Genomic DNA, 21,383 nt, shown 5'->3' with positions numbered 1-21,383 from the left:
GTTTTGGTCACTGAATTTTTTAGAATTATTTTTTTGTCACCCATCTATTAGTGACATTTTCTAGTTGGTATAATAATAATTTTAGTCCTCAATTTTTATACTTTTTTTGTCAATTTCACCTTGATTATATGTAATATGATAAAATTTGAAATTCTCTTTTTAAAAAAATTAGAGAACTCTAAAATTTTAAATTAAATAAAATTTTCAAAAATAGATAAAGTGAGAGAAAATGAGTGAAATTTGCTTTTAAACCCTCCAAAATTTCTCTTTGTATTATCTCTATAAAAATATCCAATACCAATTCTTTCGAAAACATAGAAAAAAATAAAATATTAAGTACAATTATTGGTTCACTGTTTTTTACCTCTTCTGTTACTTGACATGTTTTTTTCTTTATAAATTATTCAAAATTCAAAATGTAATTTGTTTTTACAATTTGTATTTGTAAAAAAAATTTAAATGAATTAAAATTTTGAATCGAGTCTAAAAAAATTTTTTGTGGTATATTTTGTATTTTTTGTTTCTAAAAAATGGCATTAGAGTCGATTTCACTAATATCAATTCTGAATGTTCTTTAGGGGTATGAAACTTAACTTGAAAATATTACTAATTTGGTTTCGAGAAACATTGAATAAGCGTGTAATGATCTAACATTTTTTGGTTTTGTTCTATTTTTAATTTGTTGTAGGATTCTATTGAATAATAAATTTCTATATTTTTCATTCATATTAGTTCTTAAAAAACATTTTTGAGATTTTATTTTTCTATAATTTTCATATAGAATTTTCCATTATTTAAATAGTTTTGAGTTTTTTTTTAAATTTTATAATGAACCAAGGTCAAATTTACAAAATATAAAAATTGAGGACTAAAAATTTCTATTTTATCAACTAAAAAAGTGTCACTTAACAATTGAGTGACCAAGAGAAATAATTTAGAAAAGTTTAGTGACCTAATTTTAACGTTTTTAAGTGATCAAAATGAAAACTTACCCATAGTTTAATGACTAATGGTTAGTTTACCCTCAAAAAAGTGGCTTAGATTTGGCCGTAACGGGAGAGGGTACCATTACCCAATCTATATAATATAATATACATAAAAGTATAAGTTTGAAAAAATTTTTAAACTGACGAGAATATCCTTTTTTTTTCATCAAATTACTAAATTCACATTTAAATTTGAGTCGGGTCGAACACTTCTAATCTAATCTCTATTAATGAATTTTATAATTTAAATAGCTTACTTATGTGTGAATTAAACGTGGAGTGTTTGAAAATGTTGTCACAAATTTTGTTTTTATAGTGAGAAGAAAATTTGAGTGAAAAGTGGTAGATTGTAGTGGAACATGAACGAGTTGTGTACGGTTAAAAGACTTCAACATTAACCGACTCCTTCAAACAAACCAATGAGCCCACTGGGCTCCAATTCTATGAGAAGGATAAAAACCCAATTTATTGATAACTTCATCAGCCCTTCACCCACTAATGCGAGGCTCAAGGAAGGCACACAAGTCCTGCTGGAATTCTGTATTATACTCCTTGACAATTCCAAAATACAAGACTGACATTCAGCACCTTAAGGGTAACTAAAAAGATACCCCTGTTCATAGAGAACTAGGATTCCCCAACTCCATCATACTAGAATCTTGGTCAGCTTCCAACATCAGTAGTTGGGACCATTATTCTCATCTGGTAACCAACCTGATTCTGCAAGCCGATGTTCTGGCCTGGTTCCCCACCATTTCCTTTGTTTCCAAATGAAAGCGTGTAGGTGTGGAAATTGGGGGATGATAGATGAGTGATAGATGTTGTCTCCAGGAAGAATCCTAGAAAGAGTCCACCAAATGGAGCCTATAATAATTACAAGTAATAATTCAAGTGTTTTACATTTTCATTTTTACATTATAATTATTAGGTATTAACTAATTGTGTTTTACATGCTTAACTAGTTTCTCATGTAACATACATCTAATTATTTTTACTTCATTAATTATATACGTTTGATAACCATTAATAAAAACTACTTAATATTTTTTTTTCATTTTTGTTGGTGAATTATAATAACAGGGCAAAACTCGAACAACACAATGCGACTAGCGTGACCTAAACTCAGACTACACCTAAGATAATGAATACCCTAACTATCAGGCCATCACACAAAATTTAATTTTTTCTTCGCTTTGTTCTTTTACTCAACAAATTTTTTTATGAAACATCAACCTTCATTTTTTTTAATTCTCGGTGTAATATTTATTTTTCATTATGTTTGTAATATTTTATATGTAATACTATTATTTACTACAAATGTTTCATATTTACAGTTACGTTATTTAATATATGACTTTGTTTAAAGTAATCTGCAATGTTTAAAAATTAAGAATAAAGCTGTAAAATAATTTTTTTATAATTTAATATTTGTATTTATCAATAATCTAATTATATTTAATACTTAATTTTAAGTAATATATCATATATATTATAACTTAAATTCAAAAGTTATTTTTTTCATTTATTAAACGGGGATTTAGTTTAAATATATTGATAAAAATATTTTCTTAGGTTAAGTAATAACTATTTAAAATAATAAAATATTTCTATTTATAAAATTGAATAGTTTGAAAATGTAATTAAAGAAGAATATATAATGTAAATCAATATTTATCAGACTTCATCTAGCTTTTCAAATTATTTAATTATTTATTTAGTTGTAATATAATATTAAAAATAACAGAAATAAATAAAAAATATTCTTATGTTCAAGTAAAAAATCATTAAAATAATAAGATATTGTTCATCTATAATTTTGAATAGTTTAAATTAAAATGAAAATGCAATTAAAGATTGAATATAAAGTGTAATTTTGGTTTTCAAAGTTTAAAAATTAAAAATAAATTTAATAAAAATAAATTTGATATCGATACTCGGGATCGAAATATCAATACCTTGCGAATGGAAAGTTTTCAAAAATCGACAGTAAACAAATTTGGTATTGATACTCGTGATAAAAATATAAATACCTCTGCAAAAGTATCGATAAAATGTTTTTAACCAAAAATAGGCAGAGAGCTAGAATGGTATTGATACTTACTTTAGTATCGATACCTAACACATAAATATCGATACCTTCTTGTTTAGAATCGATACTTAAGTTTGATTTCTAAATTTTTTAAAATGGTCCTTATTTCTCAAATAATTCTATTTCTATTATTTCTTAAATTGTTTAATTAGTCATGATTTCATCTCTAAAGGTTGGTTGTGGTAGCCAATACTCTTATTTGTTATTGTATATGCATTTGTATAAGTTTCGATAGTTGTTGTAACTTCCTGTAACTCGAGTCCAGCGACCGAACTAAGTAAGAGGTGTTACAATATCAAATTGAGTCGAATGAAATAAAAATCAAGTTAAATTTAATTGAATCGATTAAATTTATATTGAATATAAATAATATTGAACAACCAAAAAAAAGGCAAGGAAAGGTTTTTACCTCAATTAAAATTATGATCTAATCATCGTTAAAAGAGCTTTCACCTTTTTATGACCTACTTCATCAGAGAAACTATCCATTTTTCACCTACAAATAAAATACAGCTGTAATTGAATATATATACATATATTGAAAATAAAATTTTAATATATAAAAAAATGAAACCAATCAAAATTTACACATTTCAATTATGTAAAAATGAATGAATTAAGTGACTAAAATTTTAAATAGTATAAAAAAAGTTATGTTATCAACATTTGGGATACTATAGAATATAAGCTCATGTGCATGAGTAAAATTTTTAATTTTTTTTTATATATAATGGAAGAATCATATCTCATTTTTAAATAAGTCTAGACTCTAGAGTGATTACTTTAAATGAAATAAAAAATGTAGATAACAAAAATTAATTGGATAGGTTGGTTAAGTAGTTTACCACAGTTAATGCTTCTTCCCCGATTGGCCCATTATAAACTTGAACAATTTTTGCATCCGGTTTGGTTGCGGCCCTTCTTCCTCCTCTTCCTCGTAGATATTACGTTTTCGTTTTATGTGAGAAGTGCTACTTACCCATCCATGGTTGTGAGCAAAGTGTTGGTGGATGTGTTTAAAATTTGGAGAAGATTGAGTGCTATGGCACTGCAACTCTTTTGTTTCTTCCAAATCTTTCTTATACACTATTCTAACACCACACTTCTTCGCCTGCAAAGGAAAATTATTGTTTTTACCGAATCCCAAGAAAGACACCTCAAGCTCATCGCATTTTTTATCTAAGCAATCTCTTGTCCATAAATTATTGGTTTCACAGTCACCACATTTATCCTCCATAGAAATTGGATATAGTTTATCACGCGACCAATAACGAAGACTAAGGTGATCTTTCATTACTGGACGCAAACCCCAGCAACTGCTAATAATCCGTCGAGGATTTCTACCTCGAAAAATATATCCCCTACAGCTGGCTTGTTCAGAATTTCTGCAATAGATATATGCTTCACAACCGATACCATATTCGTCATCCCTTGGAGCAACGTTATTGACAAAAATGCAGCAACTAGCAACTCCAATCCATTGACTATCTTTCCGAATGTTGATAGGTAGAGGTATCTTAATTGAAGAGCCACTTTGTTGTTGGCTAAACCATTCTGGAATTTCACTTCCGGGCATAAAAATAGAAAATATTTCTCTTGAATTTGCAAATGCCTGCAGCAAAATAGAACACAAGTTGTTCGGTTACTAAAACCATAAATTCTCAAGTATGAGATTTTGTAAGGGAGAAATTACAGAGATTAATCGACCTTAATATGTTTTTTCAGCAGTGTTGATGCATTCATATTCTCAGCCAATTTGAAGCAGTTAATGGCTGCAATGCCAGCCGATCCCAATAAAATATTGCATACTTTTGACGGACTTGCAACTACTTCAAGTGAAGAACAACCATTTATCCACACAATTCGTATGCTTGTTAGAAGCTCGGGCAACGATTTAAGCTTCATACAATTTGATAATTGAAGCGATTCAAGCCTGGAAAGTTTAGTAAGAGCCAAAGGAATGGTGATGAAATTGTTACCCCCAAGATAAAGATGTCTCAAAGAGGATAGACCATAAATATCTGCTTCACCAAGAGTGCACATGTTGCAATTTGATAATTCAAGAGACCAAAGCTTTGAGAGTCGAGTAAGAGATGCAGGTATGCTGATGAAATTGTTACCACTAAGATCAAGACTTCCCAAAGAGGATAGACCAGACATATCAGGTGGAATATCTCCTTCACAAAGATTGCAGTCCCTTAGTTTTAGCATTCTTAAAGAACTCAAACCTGACAACAAAGGCAACATCCGAGCCATGGGATTCGTCCTTCTTCCTTGGATTAGCTCGAAAAGAGAAGGCAAATTTGGTAGTAACTTATATGTTGGTCCCTTGCGCCCATTGAAAGACAGAACTTTAAGATATTTAAACTGAAAAATGAAGGATGGTGGTTCTGTTATGGCTGTTTCACTCAAGTCAAGCTCTTCCAAAAACTTTGCTTGCTGTAAATTCTCCGATAAATTTTCCACTCTATAACAACCGGAAAGATCTAGTGTTTTTAGACGTTCCATTTTCCCATCAATCTCCGGAAACCTTACAAGACTTGAGCAACCCGAAAGAATTAATGTTTCAAGGGATTCCATTCCAATTTTGGTTGGAAGAGTCCTAAGACTTTTGCAATCTTTTAAATTCAAAAGTTTAAGGCTCTTAAGCACCCCGATTGCTGGATGAACATCCACTAATTTGGTACAACCTTTCAAAATCAAAACTTCAAGATTTGATGCTGTTGTGAAGTCTGGTATCTTGATCAGGTTTTGAGACCCACTGAGGTTCATTATTTTCAAGTTAAACAAGGGCTGTTGAAGACCATAATAAATTAGAAACAAATGAGAAAACATAATAATGCTCATTTTTGTTTTTTTTTTTTACCTTAATCAAAGTTTAATAATTTATATTAAAATAAGCTAAAACACAAGGATAAGATGAGTTAATTCTTACTCTATTTCCCTTCCATAGTTGTTGAATGTGACTATATGGTAAAAGAAGTGCGACAAGGTTATCCGGTTGAAAGCTTGAAGGCAAGTATCTTAGAGGGTATCCTGTCAAATCTAAAAGTCGTAGTTCATTAGAAAGATATTTGAGATCATCACAATTTGAAAGGCAAAGCACTTTGAGCAATCTCAGTTTTTTCATCTTCAAGAAGGTATTCACACTCAAATTGAGCATCTTGTTCGATTCCCTAATATCCATGAGCGAAACAAAAATGAGCTTCAAAATATACAAAAACATTCAATATCTAAAAGAAATGTTGCATCAATATGTTTTTTAAGTACTCGTATCCAATACTTATATCAAATGCACATTCGTATCCACTACTTATATCAAAATATATAAAAACATTCAATATCTAAAAGAACCTTTCAAATACGTGAAAAAAAATCATTTTTAAATTTTTTTTGAATATACCCATATTAAAGAGATACTTATATCTAACAATCACATCTGATGTTAAATTACCTAATCATAAAAAATTGAATTAATATGTTGATTTATATTTGGTCAGCAAACAATGCATAATTTACAAGTTAATGAACCAAACAATGACACATAATTAAAAATGAAACCATTTTTATTAAAAAAATTTAATGACATGTTATAATCTAATTTGTTGATATACGCTTTTAGTACATTAAATATATACAATTAATTTTCACAAAAAAATATAACATTAATATTTCAAAAATACATACATTTCTCTTTTGATTCTTTTGTAAAAGTAAATATGTTGCTAGATAAATTTCATAATTAAACATTGAAATATTGAATGTCAATAGTTTTGCTATAGTTTTTTTATCATATTTAAAAATAATAATTATTTACAGTACACATAGATATAAATTTATGTGTGTCTTCTTACCTTTTATTATCGATGATTACGCCTTCAATCATTTCTGTAGCCTAAAAAAAATCAACAACAGACAATAAGAAAATAAAATAAATGGTGAATAATGTAGGATAGAAAAGAAATAGTATGTAACTTTTGTTGAATGACTTACAGTGTTTTTTGTTAGGACATGATGGACGTCCCTTTCCTCCCACAATCTGCAACGTTTTCCAGGTTCATCAATACATTTTTCTTTAACAATTGTTCTTCCCATTTCTTGCAACAAGTCATGCATCTTCAAATATTTGTTGTGTTCATCGATGTTTAGGAGAGATTTTTTAACGAGAACATCAATTCCAATATCAGGAAAAAATTCACAACCATTCAATACTTTGATTACAAAATCTTTATTCTCCCCATTGAAGAAGCAAGCTATATCTAAAAATATATTCTTCTCCCTTTCTTCCAGTCCATCAAAACTGATTCGAAGTTTATCGAGAATTTCTTTATTAGAATCTCTTTTAAGTCTTTCAATCGCACTTCTCCATTGAGTCGCATCTCTACCGCACAAAAAGGAACCAAAAACTTCAAGAGCTAAAGGGAGTCCACCAGCATAATTTACAACATGTTTAGAAAGCTCAATGAAATCATCTTTCTGCACTGTATCACTATGAAAAGCTTTCAGTCTGAAAAGTTGAAGCGCATCTTTGGGATTCAGTGTTGTGGGCATATACACATCATTAACTTGGCAACATCGAAGCAAATGTTCGTCTCTTGTTGTTACAACGATTCTACTTCCTAATCCGAACCAATCGTGCCTTCCAACCAAGCATTTTAAGTGTTGTATGTTATCAACATTATCAAGAACAACAAGAACCTTTTTGTGAGACAACCTATGGCTAATTATGTCACTTCCTTCATGAACATCGAAAAAGTTGAAGCATTCACCATGAAAGATCTGTGAAAGAAGTTGTTTCTGTAAAGAAACTAGTCCGCATTTGTCTGAAACTTCTCGAATATCAGCAACAAAGCTTTTACCTTCAAAATGAGGTGACATTTGAGTGTAAGCAACTCTTGCGAGTGTCGTTTTACCGATGCCACCCATTCCGCAAATTCCTATAACGCGGACATCATCTTCCCCAATGTTTATTTTCAAATACAAATCCTCCAAGCGTTCACTAATACCAACCAAGTCGCTATGAGTAACTGGATATGTCTGACATAGTTTTGCCGATATCTTCTTAACAATGTCTCTAATAAATTCTGATTCATGCCTTAAAAAAAAAGAAATTTTGAGTAAAATTTTGTTGATATGTTTCGAATGCACTTTCTTTTTCAATGAATCATGAAACATAATATAGTTTGGAAGCAAACAAGTACCAAGAATAAGAAAGCAAGATCTGTTGCGGAGCCAGAAGACAAAATTTGCTCTTTTATTGAAATATGACACTTTTCAATTAAACACATGGGATTAGGGAAAAAAAAAGTTATACATACATATATATATATATCCAAAAAACAAGAAAATAGAGAAGAAAAGAAAGAATTACCTGTCATTTAAATGCCATCCCTTGATTGCAGCCACATGAATTAAAGCATTTCGCCACCTTTGGATCTTCTCACTTTCTTCTTTGTATCTCTCTTCATGTCTGGCAAAGGCTTCTTCCACTTTGCCTTTTTGTTTTCTTAAATCAGATGGATCAACATCGTAAAAAATTGGAAACACTTTATGGTCGTCGTTGTTATGTTGTTGAACAATCTCAGCAAGCTCCTCCAAGCACCAACTTGAAAAGGCATAAGTTTGTGAAAAAACGATTACCGAGCACCATGATTGCTGAATTGCTTTAAAGAGTTCTGGCGCGATCTCTTCGCCGGCCTCCAGCTTTGGATCATCCCTGAAAGTGACGATCCCACTCCTCTTTAGAGCAGCATAGAGATGATCAGTGAAGTTTTTGCGAGTATCTTCACCTCTAAAACTCAAGAAAACATCATATTTCTTTCTAGAAATGTATGAGGAAGTTGAAGGTAATGACAACATGACGATGTTTGAGAAGAAAAATATATATGTGGATGTAGTGTTCAAAATCAGAAAATCGATCGCTCAATACGCCAGAAAGAAACTAGAAACAGTAAGTATATGAGAGTGAAGATTGAGAAAAACAGATGAAAATTCCAGGGAAGAATAAAGGACGTTTCTAAGCAATTTCTCTATAACCTTTTCATTTTCGTAATGAATACGAGTAGGTGTGGACATTGGGTGATGCATGTTCTTTCCAGGAAGAATCCAAGAAGGTGGGTGTTGACAAAATGGAGCCTACAATAATTCTAAGTAATAAGTAAAGTGTTGGACGGTTTGTGTTTGACTTTCATTTACATAATTATATAAATGTCTATATAACTATATATTAAAGGAGTATTTGGAGACACCTGTCCAGGGAGGACAATGCGTTATTTTAAATTCGGTCCCTCACATTTTGCCTTTTATATGATTAAGTTCTATTTGAAGCATTTAAAATGTTCATTAGGTGCAGACTAAAATAACTTATATTTACTCACTATCATAATATTTTATGTACGAATTCAATTTATTAATTTAATGTACAGGATTTTTTTTCTTTTACATTATAAGAAAATGTTAGAATTTCAATTCTAGTTTTTTTATTAGGCCTAAATTTAAGATTTAATTTCTAACCTAATTTAATCATATATTTTTATAATGTTATTAGTTAGACATATGATCCGTGAAGTTGTTGCGAGTATCTTCACCTCTAAAACTCAAGAAAACATCATATTTCTTTTTAGAAATGGAGGAAGAAGTTGAAGGGAACGACAACATGAGGATGTATGAAAGGAGAAGGATATCTCAATCTGGTGTTCAAAATCAGTAAATAGATCGCCCAATATCCACAAAGAAACTAGAAAAGGTAAGTATATGAGCATAGGGGGTGGAAATTAGGGGTCAAAGATGAGCGATGGATGTTGTTTCCAAGAAGGTGAGCGTTGGCAAAGTGGAGTCTACTTTAACTATAAGTAATAATTAAAAATGTTGGATGGTTTGTATTTTACGTATTTAATAATTAGCAAGATTAATGGACTGATGTTCTCAGCCAATCTGTAGCAGTCAGTGGCTCTAAGGCAATCAATGCCGGTAGGGCAGGCCAAACACGCTAAATTTAAGATTTTTAGATTGAAAAGTGAAGTATGGTGGCTCTGTTATGGCTGTTTCACTTAAATCGAGTTCTTCTAAAAAGTTCGCTTGCCGCAAATTCTCTGGTAATTCAACTCTATAAAAACCAGAAAGATTAATAGTGGGTTTGGATGCGGTGCGGTGCGTTTAGTTTACTTTTTGTCTCATGCTACAGTATCGCTACAATGTCTAATCTCACCGCCACCGCTGTTTTTACACTAACCGCAGGTAAACGCACCGCCCATCCAAACTCACCCTAAGAGTTTTTAAACATTTCATTTTCCCATCGATATCTGGAAACCTTTGAAGATTTGAGCAACACGAAAGAATCAATGTTTCAAGGGATTTCACTTCAATTCTGGTTGGAAGACTCCTAAGACTTTTGCAGTCTTTGAAATTCAAAAGTTTAAGCCTCTTAAGCACTCCCAATGATGGATGGACATTTACAATTTTAAAGTCTGGGGTATTGATCAGGTTCTGGAACCCTTTAAAGTTGATCACTTTCAACTTATATATGGGCTGTTGAAAACAATACTTAAAAAGCAATAAAAAAACATAAAAAAAACCTCAATTTTGTTTTTATATTCTTATCATAATCAAATTTCAATCATTCATATTAAAATAAGCTAAAACAAGGATCAATGAACTAATTCTTACTCTATTTCCCCTCCATTGTTGTTCAAAGCGAGTGTGTGAAAAGAGAAATGAAAGGGTCTCATTTCCAATCAAAAAACTAACGTATATGTATATGTATATTCCAATCGGCATGGGAATTTTACTTTTACATGCAAGAAGTAGAAGAGAAGAAGAACTGGCCAAAACGCTGGAAATACCGAACGTATGTATGTGTATATCTATGTGTATATATATGTTAGCTCTAAGTTTCTCTTTATCTTCAATGTGTGTATATATTGGTGTTTAATTTTGATCTTAAATTATTTCTATCAAGTTTTTTTTTTTCCCATGTTGTTGCAGTAAAGAAGCTGTGATTCCTATATGTTGCCGACGGTGCAGGGTGGCTGTGTGGTAGTGCCAGTGGGAACCCTGTGTGGGAAATATGCTTGCCCATCGAGGAAGGTGCAGTACGCAGCTCATTAACATGGTGTGGGATCACTAATACATAATATGTATTGGAAGAGTTGTTGAAACCTTTTCTTTTTACCTGTTTTATGTAGGATCAATTTGAGATATAATTAATCTCATAATTTATAGGTTGTTAAGAACTATTCTCATCTTTTATCTGTTGGTTCAGTCTTGTTTGAATCGGATTGATCGATGGATTAGATCAGGAGCCGATAGAGTATTGGTTCAAAAAGTGATTTTGAATTGATTAGATTGAAAATTGATACGAACCGATTCAATCTTTTACAAACTAAATGAACCGAAACTCTATTTTAATATTTTTAAATTTTAATAATTTTTAATCATTGGACCAACAAACTAATAACCTATCCAATTCGATTACAAATTCGATTTAAAAAACATTAAATTGATTTTAGCATAAATTTTATTATATCGGTATTACTTTATAAGCAGTGGATAGTGGAATGCTATTAGTTTCTATGGATACGGTGTGGAGGTAGTAAATTCAGCAAACCCTGGTTCCACCATCCATAATAGCAAGCCATGCTATTACAAAAGATTTTATTCAAAATATGACTCGAATAATGTTGTATAAAATATTTAAAAAATATTAGATTTGTTCAAGAGTAAATCGTTGAAGTCCAAAAGCTTGTTCAAAATTTAAGAGAATTTGAACAAAAATATTAGGCTTAAATTAGATTTGGGTAAATTAGACTCGTTTAAAATATAAGTTGAATTTAGCCTTTAATATTCAAAGCTCAACTCAACTCAACCAATTTTTAAGTTTATCATATATTAGTTTTCATTTATTTTATATATACGATTTATATCATATGAAGAAAAGTGAAAGAAAAATTAATTCATTCATGAATGGGACCACACAATTCGGAGAAAAATAAAGATACAACAAACACTCACTGTCACTGATAATGGACAAGTTCTATCAACACAAACAAAGACTTCAACATACCAAGAATAGAACATTACAATATGTTGACAACTGATTTTGTCACGACTCAGACACGACATATCTAAAGTGACTGTAAGCAACTAACATGATAAGAAAACCAATCCCAAGAGTCCAAAGTGATGGCAAAATCAGTAAGAAAACTAAGTATTTACTAAACTGAAAGGGAAGAAGATAAATTTATCCCTAAAAATATTTAGAAAAACAAGACTACTGGCAAAAGCAAGACTAATACTTGTACATGAACTTTTGTTATACTTATCACCCGAGCCTGACACATGGCACATCTAGGAGACTCCATCTAGACAATAGAGAATGTCCTACATCTATCCACTCATCCGGATTGCCCTCAATCGATCTACCTCCTAGCCTACTATACTTAGCTACTTGCTCACCATGGTCTAGCAACTCGTTTTTCAGTGTGAACATTCTCTTGAGCAATCAATAGGACTCATTTATGCATAACAACTTCATACTGCCTAAATGAATACCATAATGGACCCTACAACACACGATCTTTAAGTGCTCCATGATGACAACCTCCTTTGTAACAACCTGTCACATCACGTAATCCATTATATTAATATATGTTAGCGTAATAATATAATTTTAAGTAAATAAATTTAGATTTAAAATTAAATTATTATGAAAGAGGATAAATGGAATTTTTTAAATATAAATATATGAAATAATTTGGGGATAAATCTCAAAACTATACATGAATTTTGGTCTAATGTGCAATTTTATACATGAAAATTTGATTTGTATCCAATTCTCACAAATTATTAATACAGTATCATTTTATGTTAATATATTGCATACACATACAATCATATTTATCCAATATAAATATAGATTGTTGTATTTTATTTCTTTAAATGTGTATGATTTAATCACAATCAAATTTTCATGTATACATTTAAATCAAAATCAAAGTTCTACGTGTATAATTACACCAAATCAAAGCTCATTTATCAAATTGCACATTGAATCAAAGTTAATGTATAATGTATAATTTTAAGATTTATCCCAATATTTTAAGACCTACATAATAAAATAATGTAAAATAATTAAAACACATAGTTCTGCTGCCATCAAGATTATATATACATGACACAAATAACAAATATGTTAAACTCTCACGTAAAATGAATCATTACCATGTCAAATTTTATTTAAATTTATAGTACTTCGAAGAAAAAAAATAATGTAAATATACATATTAAATGAATATGAGAAATTATGTAAAATTCAAGATAAATATAAATATTTTTAAAGAATAAGCGCGACTTCAAATATTATTAGGAGGATAGTCACGAGCTTCAAATATAAACAATGAAACGAATATATTGAATAACTATGACAAGCTATATAAAATATATTATAATATGTAAGTAATGTAAACATGACATACATATACAATATGCCAATATATATAATTAATTTTTAATGTGTAAAAAAATATGTAAATTTAAAAAAAAAAAACTCCTGTAGAGAAAGAAGAAGAAAAAGCATGATAAAGGCACCAACTTTGGTACCTACATGGTTGACCATTAAAATCATCGAGTTTAGGTTTTAGATAAGTTTTGACTTTTGATAATCTAAAATTTTAAGGATTGGTTTTGTAATTTTTAAAAAATTTCTTTTTATTATGATTTGGTACGATGGTGTGGCTTTGATAGAGTGGTTTTAATGGGTGGCTAAATTAGTTTGAGTTAGGGAAATATTAAAGTTTTCCGACTTTTTTGGATTTGAGTCGAGTTTGATTTTTATAATTTGGATATCCAAAATTTTAAATAATAAATTAAAAAATGTTTTAACTTAATTTGATTAAAATTCTAAATTAACTCAAATAAATTCGATACAAATTTTTATTTCACTTAATTTAATTTATAAAAAATTTTAAATTAATTTTTATTGATAAATTAATACTTATCAACTTAATAAATTTAATTTTTTTTCATTTAATCCATGCGTAACCATAAACTAACTAAGCCATATATGAACTAACAAAGCACTTGTATTAAAATCAAAGATTCCATTAACACCTAATTTGAAATTCAGTTCCTCTTTTCTTTTAATTTGACCTAAATTCACGTATTTTAAAAGGATATATATTTTAATATTAAAAATATTAAACGTTTGATGAAATTCAAGTTTCACTCATAATATATATTAGGGATTGTCTGTATAAACAATGAAATAATAAAAGTGGAAAAGAACGAACACAATTATTTTAAATAAAAAAACTCTTCTAAAGAGAATAAAAATCACGGACAAAGGAAGCTTCGACTTAACATTAATGGAGTAAACAAAACAAGAGTACAATGAGAACACTAAAACCCAAACTCCGAATACAAAGTTCACACCCAAAGCTCTCACAAAAGAGATTTCATAAAATCCTCTTAAACTCTCACTAAAACTACATATGTACCTACATCTTGTCACCCTTAAAAAAGAGCCATTACTGATTCGCGTATCAGAATAGGGATACAATGACCTCTTTAAATAGACAGAGAAAGAAGGGCTAAAATGACTAAAATATATATCACTGAAGTAATTAGAGTTCAACTGAGAGAAGAAGTCCTGCTTGGAGTCTAAAACGCAACTACAATATTAGGTGAGATATCGTCACGACATCATGACTCTCCTCTTCGTGACATCGCCCCTGCTCCTACCTCAAGAGATCTTTGCTCGTCACGATGACCCTCGTCACGACGTTGCCGCTTGCTCGTCTTGACATCATGCTTGAAGTCTAAAATGCAGCTACATTAGGTGAGATATCGTTGTGACATCATGACTCTCCTCTTCGTGACGTCACCCCTGCTCCTACCTCAAGAGATCTTTGCTTGTCCCAATGACCCTCGTCACAATGTTGTCGCTTGCTTGTCGTAAATGCCTGTAAAATGTTCGATAAATGCGAGTCACACCCCACAATATAAAAAAAAATTATGTAGGCATATTTAAGTTGAAGTCTTATTATATTTAATGTTTTTTTAGATTTATTGTGAGTTTTTTTTGTAAATTTTTTATAAAAATATAAAAGATAAAAAAATATTTGTTAGTAATATTTGTTAATTTGTAAAAATAATACGTTTTTAATTATTGATATTTTATTCACTCGTGACATGAATGAGATTTATATATATATAAAAAGGAATTAGAATTGTTAAAATTAAGATAGATGGACTAAATTTGAAAGAAATGTGTACTACAAGGACTACTTAGAGAAGATGATCAATGAAGAAATGAATAAATAACCTTTTTTATTTTTTGTTTTCCCTTAAATTAATTATCACTGCTGAGTGCTGACTAAAACAAAGACTTTCCTTTTCTTGTAACAAAAAAAATCCCCTCGAAAGGCCAAAACCCGAAACCTCTAAATTTCTCAATTTTCTTTCATTTCTGTCATACAAGGTTTATTTCGAGCCAAAAGTTACAAATTCCTACTGGGTTTTTTATAAAATTTGAAGCTCTTAGGGTTCTTTTGAGGCTTTTGTTAATTTTGGAAGATCGAAAAATATCTCTTTTCAGCAATGGGAAGTAGAAAAGAAGAAGAAAGAAACGAGAAGATAATAAGAGGTCTCATGAAACTGCCTCCAAATCGTCGTTGCATTAACTGTAACAGCTTGGTAATTTTTTTTTTCAAACTTCTCTTCCTATTTTTTAGATTAAAAAAAGCTTTTGGATTGTGGGTTTCTGTAGTTAAGGTCGGCTAGTGATGCTGGCAAAATATGGTAAAGTGGAAAAATGGTTTCTTTTTTTTAAAACTCTCTTGGAAGTATTGGTTTCAGCAGATGGGTATTATAATTAAGCTTGAAAAGAAGAATAGGAGAAGAAAATGAGATAGACTTGAGGTTATTAAAAAGGGTTTTTGCAATTGGGTTTTCCTTTTCTTGATTGTTTTGTAATTTCTTTAACTACCGTTTTGATAGTCAACGTTTGTTTGGAGGCTAGGAAAATGAAAAAGGAAAAATTAAAGATGATGGATTTGGGGTTTAGAAATGGTTTTTGAAATTGAGGTTTTCTTGATTTCTTGAATGCAATGCATCTCTCAATAGTGATTTTGAAGATGGATTTAGATTAGCTTTTTATTTATGTTTTAATGTAAAGGGTTTTCTTTTTTCAAGTATCCCTTATTTCTTTGATATTAATTTGTGGTTATTGTTGCAGGGTCCTCAGTATGTTTGCACAAATTTCTGGACTTTCATTTGCATGACATGCAGTGGGATTCAGTGAGTATTTTGTTTTAGTTATTTCAGTATCTACTATCTTGACTTGGAAATTATTTCACTTTGCTAACCTTTGCGTATTTGGAAGTATTTAACTTTGTCAATGCTATGTTATTCGAACTCGGGTGTGAATGTCATATATGGTATGTATCCAACACGGATAAGTTTTCCGAGGTTTTCCATATTTTGGAGGATCCTTCATATGCCCTTATCCTTTTATCGGACATGAGTGTTGGACACGGGTACTTGAGATGAAGAATAGGGGCAACATAGATCGATGCCTTATGATTTCTGAAATTTAAAGTTTTTTGCAGCTTTAGTTATTGCTCATGTGATGATTTTAAATTTCATTAACTGAAAGGAGTAAATGCATCATTCTTTTCCTATTTGATCCTTGATAATTCATTTCTATTTACTTTGCGTGATTATGTTGGAGTGACACGTCACCACATATCGAACCTTTCAAATCTTTACCCTTTCTTTGTCTTTTTCTGGATTCATTTGTGTATTGTAGCCGTGAGTTCACTCATCGCGTAAAGTCTGTATCAATGTCAAAGTTCTCTAAACAGGAAGTTGAAGCTCTTCAGAATGGTGGTAATCAGGTTTGAACTACTGTTACATTTGTTTTTATCTAAGCAAGATTGTGATGCCTATTATAATACCTTTTTTTTTTTTTTTTTTACTTTTTTAGCGTGCACGAGATATTTATCTTAAGGATTGGGACCTGCAGAGGCAAAGATTGCCGGACAGCAGGTTCAAAATATGTGATTTCTCACTTAAAGTTCTAGGCTTGTTCTTGATAGGTGTGGGATTTTCTAATAACTCTTTCTCATTGCAGCAATGCTGATAAAATCCGAGAGTTTATAAAGAATGTATATGTGGACAGAAAATATGCTGGAGGAAAATCATCCGACAAGCCTCCTAGAGACATGCAGGTAATTTCTTTTGATATTAGGGTTTCTTTGAGTTTTATTTGAGTACACCTTTCTAGATCCTGGAGCAGTTGTTTAAATGCGGGATTCTTAAATGAATTTGACAGAGCAATAGAAACCATGAAGATGAAGTAAGACGTGCCAGTTCTTATCATTCTTATTCTCAAAGTCCACCATATGATTATCAATATGAGGATCGGCGTTATGGTAAACAAGTTGCTGCTGCACTTTCTAGGAAGCCTGGTTCAGATCGAGGGCACTATGTGGGGAAAGTTTCTAGTTTTGTCTACAGCCCTGGTCGCTTAAGTGATCAAATGTTTGAGGACAGGTTTGCAAATGAGGGATCTGCTCCTAGGGTTTCAGACTACTCTGTATCTAGTGGAGGTGATCCATTCGCATCTGGTACAGGGTCACCGAATTACCGGAAGGACATTGGATTTAGCAGCCCAACTTTTCAACCTCCAAGAGATGTTTTAAGTGAAGATGCACATCATCAAATGATCAATCCTTCTCTGGACCCAAGTTCCCAAAACAATGGTGGAGGGATTCCACCCCGACAGGTCACATATCTCATACTTTTAATTAGTGAGAAGTTTCTTTTCAAGTCCTTCACTAAATCTCAAAATATATGATATTTGAAGGATTGTTATGGGAACGGCATGCTGACTTTGATGTACTCTAGTGGGAAAGTTCCATATGGTGATTATAAACATCAAGAAAAGAGCTCAACCTTCATGATAAATCATGTAGCTCATAACATATCTAAAAATATTGCAGTTGAGCCTCCAGTTCTTTCCATCATTTCATTCAAAATTCAGACATGATGAATGCTTGGTTTATAGTGAGTTGCTACCTATGAATGCACGATGCATATACAAAGACCTATAAGTATATTCTCATTTGAGAGATAATATCGGTGTTTCTTGTAAGTAGCAATGTTGTTTTTGCTTACTTTTTGATTGGTGGAATATGAATCTAGCTAATGTTCTTAATGTGTGTTATTAGAAGAACGCTAATACAGGTCGGCATGACCATAATGTTACCGAATGTGTGAAATGCAAGTGTTTTCAAGAAAAAACTGTTTTTCTTTGTTTGCAGTAGTAATACATGCATTATCATTTGCAATCTCAACACTACTTTTATATCTTAAATCATCTCGTCATAAGCTGACATCAGAACTCTTCTTTTATCTAGAGAACTAAATCCATTGAAAGTTATGGGTCATTTGATGGCAATGCCATGCCTGTCAAGTCATGTAGTTCAGGCATTGGAATTGGACCTGATGTTGTCTCTGAACCTGAACAAATTGATCAGTTCGATCATACTAAAACATCTACTATTATGCAATCATCTGTTCCTGTGAATTATGGTGCCCTGGATCTCTTTAATACACCTGAGGCTTCTGCTTCTCCACCACTAGATTTTTTTCAGTTACCTGCAACATCATCAGAATCTTCCAAAGATTTATTTCAACCTACAGCTGTATCTTCAATGCCACCTGGGGATTTATATAAACCTCCCTCATCTACTCCATCTATAGACTTGTTTGCTGAGATTGCTGAGCAGCACCCCGCTACAAGTTTTGATGGAAAATCACCTGAGTTACCTGTACCTAAAAATGAAGGATGGGCAACATTTGATACTCCTCAGCCTGCAGTATCTGATCCAGTATCCAAAAATCTTTTACCTGCTGTGATGCCCTGTGATGAAGATTTGTCAGTGAAGTTTGACCAACAGTCATCCATAAACACAACCATGCAGTGGTCACCTTTTGAAAATTTTAGTGCTTTTGGGGATACTTCAGCAATGTCTACTAGATGGCAAGATGGACATGAGGGCCAAGCCCCCCCTGTTGCAACTGGCACTCAGGTAAGCCATTTCACATGCAGTTTTGTGAAGAATAAGAAATAATGATGCTTTAAGCATGCATTTATTCAACGGCTTTATTGCTTCGTCTACATATGGTTACGGTTTGAAATATAAAATTTTCTCTCCTGTCAATTGCATGCTCAAGTGACCCTTTGTCTTTGAACAGTCATGGAATGCTTTTAATGATTCGGTTGAATCACTTCCTCTTGAACCTCAAGTAGTAGCCTACAAACATATGGCCACCACTGATGAACATTTGGGCTTAGCAGTTTCAGAGGTTTGCTACTTTTATTTCTAATTATGCCAAAAAGTTCACATTTCTTGTATTTATGTTTAAAATATCTATTCTCGCAGAACCATGATAATTATGGCATCCAAGCTGCTGACTCCCATATTGGTTTTCCTGCTGCTACTCTACCATCAGAGAATGGCATAGCACCATTATATGCTCCATCGATGAATCCACTTCCGGTTTGTTCTTTTAACTTACTGGTTCTTTTGTTCTTTATATCATATGGATTCTTATTGAGCTCTTCTTTAATCTAATTTAGGTTCTAAACTTAATTTTGCAGGGAGAGAAAGAGACGCAAGCTGCTGATCTTAAACCAACCAACCCATTTGATCTTCCTTTTGATTCTGAATTGGAACAAAGTGATATGGTATATCATACATGTGTGTGTTTTTTAACATAATATATGACACATGTTGATCATTCAATATCTTTATACTTAGTTTTTTTTTCTCTCTCTCTAAAAATGGTTAATCTTTTTGCACTTGTCCTATGGAGATGGATTATTTGGTTTGCTTATGATTTCTTTCAATGGAATATTTACTGTGATTTTATATTTGTTATTGCATGCTTTTGTTCACTTTGTGTTTCGTTGGTTTTGCTGAGAAGTTGCGCTCTTTCAAGGCCAAAGGTTATGGGGGAGAGAGAGATGACATAATCTTTGAGTCTTGCTTTCAATGCTAATTAATTGTTTTCAAGATCAATGGTTTAGGTTTTGTAGGGAGAAGAGACAATCTTTTGTTTTTATGTTATACGGCAGATGTAATATTTATTCTAATCAACTTCTTACTGGTTTATGGCATACTGCAGTTCTTTGATATGAGTTCATTACAAAGCACACTTCCTAATGCTCAGTTGCCTTCCACCTTTCTTGGTGTATCGCAACCGTGGCTTCCTCAGAATCCCGCACCACCACAAGGTAGGTAGTTAATGTTGTCTTCTTGGAAAAAGAGCCATAATTATTAATTTCATACTTGGCTAATGGATGTTATTTCTGCAGGTGGATTAGTCTACATGTCAGGCCAAACACCAAGTTCGCAATTACCGTAAGTTGTTTTATTATGTTATAGGCAACTTCACATTGTCAATACAATATTCATACACAAGTAACCATGCACGATTATATGCAACTTCTATATTAACAGGAATGTCCCAGCTCAAGGTCCTGTTGCTTCCATCGGAGGAAATCCTTTCGCGTAGAAACTACTTGGCAACAATAGCTTTTTTTAGTACATTTTCAGTCTGGGTAGTTACCTGGTTGCCAGAATGGAATCAATCTTTCAGTGCGTACATTAGAACTAATTCTACCATGAAGTGATTCCCATTTTTTTTTTCCCTTGGTGAAAAATAATACCATTGTTGAGGCTGAAAATTCCGTTTAGTGTTTTGTGTCTTGGAGGCCTCATGCTTGTATGTGATTCACTTGTTAGAAGCACCCAGGAAAGAGTTGTAGGGGGAGATAGGCTTTGGTTTAATGGTGCTTAGGGTGACAAAGTATAATGGTATTGTAATTGTTAGCAACTTTCTATTTTTGACTGTTTCACTTGCAAATTTGGAGAGGTTTTTAGCAATCTTGAACCGGTTTTTGCTTGAATCCTTCTACAGGTTATGCATACTTGCTTTTACTTTTATTCTAGTATTGAGTACTTGAATTTTTGTGTTCTTTTTTTTGGTTTTGATATTAGACTGCAAACTTGCTTTCTGTAAACATTTCAATGCCTTCCTTCACGTCTCAATCGATGATCTGATTGGTATTTTCTGCTTTGTAGCTTCCAAAATTTGGTGGTTTAGATTTAAGAGAATTTGTGTGGTTTGGGAACCAATCTGGTTGATCTCTGAGTATTTTTTTTATTTTTAAAAAATTTTAATAATGTATTTATTTTGAACCAAACAGATATGTCAAACTTATGATCTGATGGTTTGGGTTT

At 31.7% G+C, this 21,383-nt stretch overlaps 2 protein-coding genes across 4 annotated transcripts; one reads left to right on the top strand and one right to left on the bottom strand.

Annotated features, from left to right (window-relative positions):
• Nucleotides 1–1,437: 1,437 nt before the first annotated feature.
• LOC121223484 (TMV resistance protein N) lies at nt 1,438–9,140 on the bottom strand. Of its 2 annotated transcripts, none has more exons than XM_041105013.1 (8): nt 8,447–9,140; nt 7,069–8,170; nt 6,930–6,970; nt 6,011–6,251; nt 4,783–5,868; nt 3,921–4,687; nt 3,485–3,571; nt 1,438–1,850 (listed from the first exon to the last, which is right to left on the bottom strand). In XM_041105013.1, the coding sequence occupies exons 1-6, from the start codon at nt 8,932–8,934 to the stop codon at nt 3,926–3,928; spliced, it is 3,720 nt and encodes a 1,239-aa protein (XP_040960947.1). In that variant the 5' UTR covers nt 8,935–9,140; the 3' UTR covers nt 1,438–1,850; nt 3,485–3,571; nt 3,921–3,925. The 2 variants fall into 2 exon arrangements, with proteins under 2 accessions (XP_040960947.1, XP_040960948.1); XM_041105014.1 differs by having other exon boundaries at nt 1,438–1,825.
• A 6,278-nt stretch (nt 9,141–15,418) lies between these two features.
• LOC107963165 (probable ADP-ribosylation factor GTPase-activating protein AGD14) lies at nt 15,419–21,049 on the top strand. Of its 2 annotated transcripts, XM_016899745.2 has the most exons (14): nt 15,419–15,765; nt 16,307–16,368; nt 16,880–16,967; nt 17,057–17,118; nt 17,204–17,300; nt 17,405–17,857; nt 17,939–18,073; nt 18,492–19,166; nt 19,333–19,443; nt 19,521–19,637; nt 19,739–19,825; nt 20,266–20,374; nt 20,456–20,501; nt 20,601–21,049. In XM_016899745.2, exons 1-14 carry the CDS (start codon nt 15,670–15,672, stop codon nt 20,653–20,655), a joined length of 2,193 nt encoding a protein of 730 aa, XP_016755234.2. In that variant the 5' UTR covers nt 15,419–15,669; the 3' UTR covers nt 20,656–21,049. The 2 variants fall into 2 exon arrangements, with proteins under 2 accessions (XP_016755234.2, XP_016755239.2); XM_016899750.2 differs by lacking the exon at nt 17,939–18,073.
• The last annotated feature ends 334 nt before the right edge of the window (nt 21,050–21,383 follow it).

This window comes from Gossypium hirsutum, chromosome D11 (genome assembly GCF_007990345.1).
Source record: "Gossypium hirsutum isolate 1008001.06 chromosome D11, Gossypium_hirsutum_v2.1, whole genome shotgun sequence".
Lineage (NCBI taxonomy): Eukaryota > Viridiplantae > Streptophyta > Magnoliopsida > Malvales > Malvaceae > Gossypium > Gossypium hirsutum.
Note: the sequence above shows the minus strand (reverse complement) of the source record. Positions and strands in the feature narration are given on the sequence as shown.

What these genes read in the sequence shown, in the direction of transcription:
- LOC121223484 (XM_041105013.1), bottom strand. Translation starts at nt 8,934, where the DNA reads ATGTTGTCATTACCTTCAACTTCCTCATACATTTCTAGAAAGAAATAT. An exon ending in ATGTCCTAACAAAAAACACT is followed by an intron (nt 6,971 to 7,068) that starts GTAAGTCATTCA and finishes GATTTTTTTTAG; the next exon opens with GCTACAGAAATGATTGAAGG. An exon ending in TGCTGAAAAAACATATTAAG is followed by an intron (nt 4,688 to 4,782) that starts GTCGATTAATCT and finishes ATTTTGCTGCAG; the next exon opens with GCATTTGCAAATTCAAGAGA.
- LOC107963165 (XM_016899745.2), top strand. Translation starts at nt 15,670, where the DNA reads ATGGGAAGTAGAAAAGAAGAAGAAAGAAACGAGAAGATAATAAGAGGT. An exon ending in GCATTAACTGTAACAGCTTG is followed by an intron (nt 15,766 to 16,306) that starts GTAATTTTTTTT and finishes TTATTGTTGCAG; the next exon opens with GGTCCTCAGTATGTTTGCAC. An exon ending in GAATCCCGCACCACCACAAG is followed by an intron (nt 20,375 to 20,455) that starts GTAGGTAGTTAA and finishes TTATTTCTGCAG; the next exon opens with GTGGATTAGTCTACATGTCA.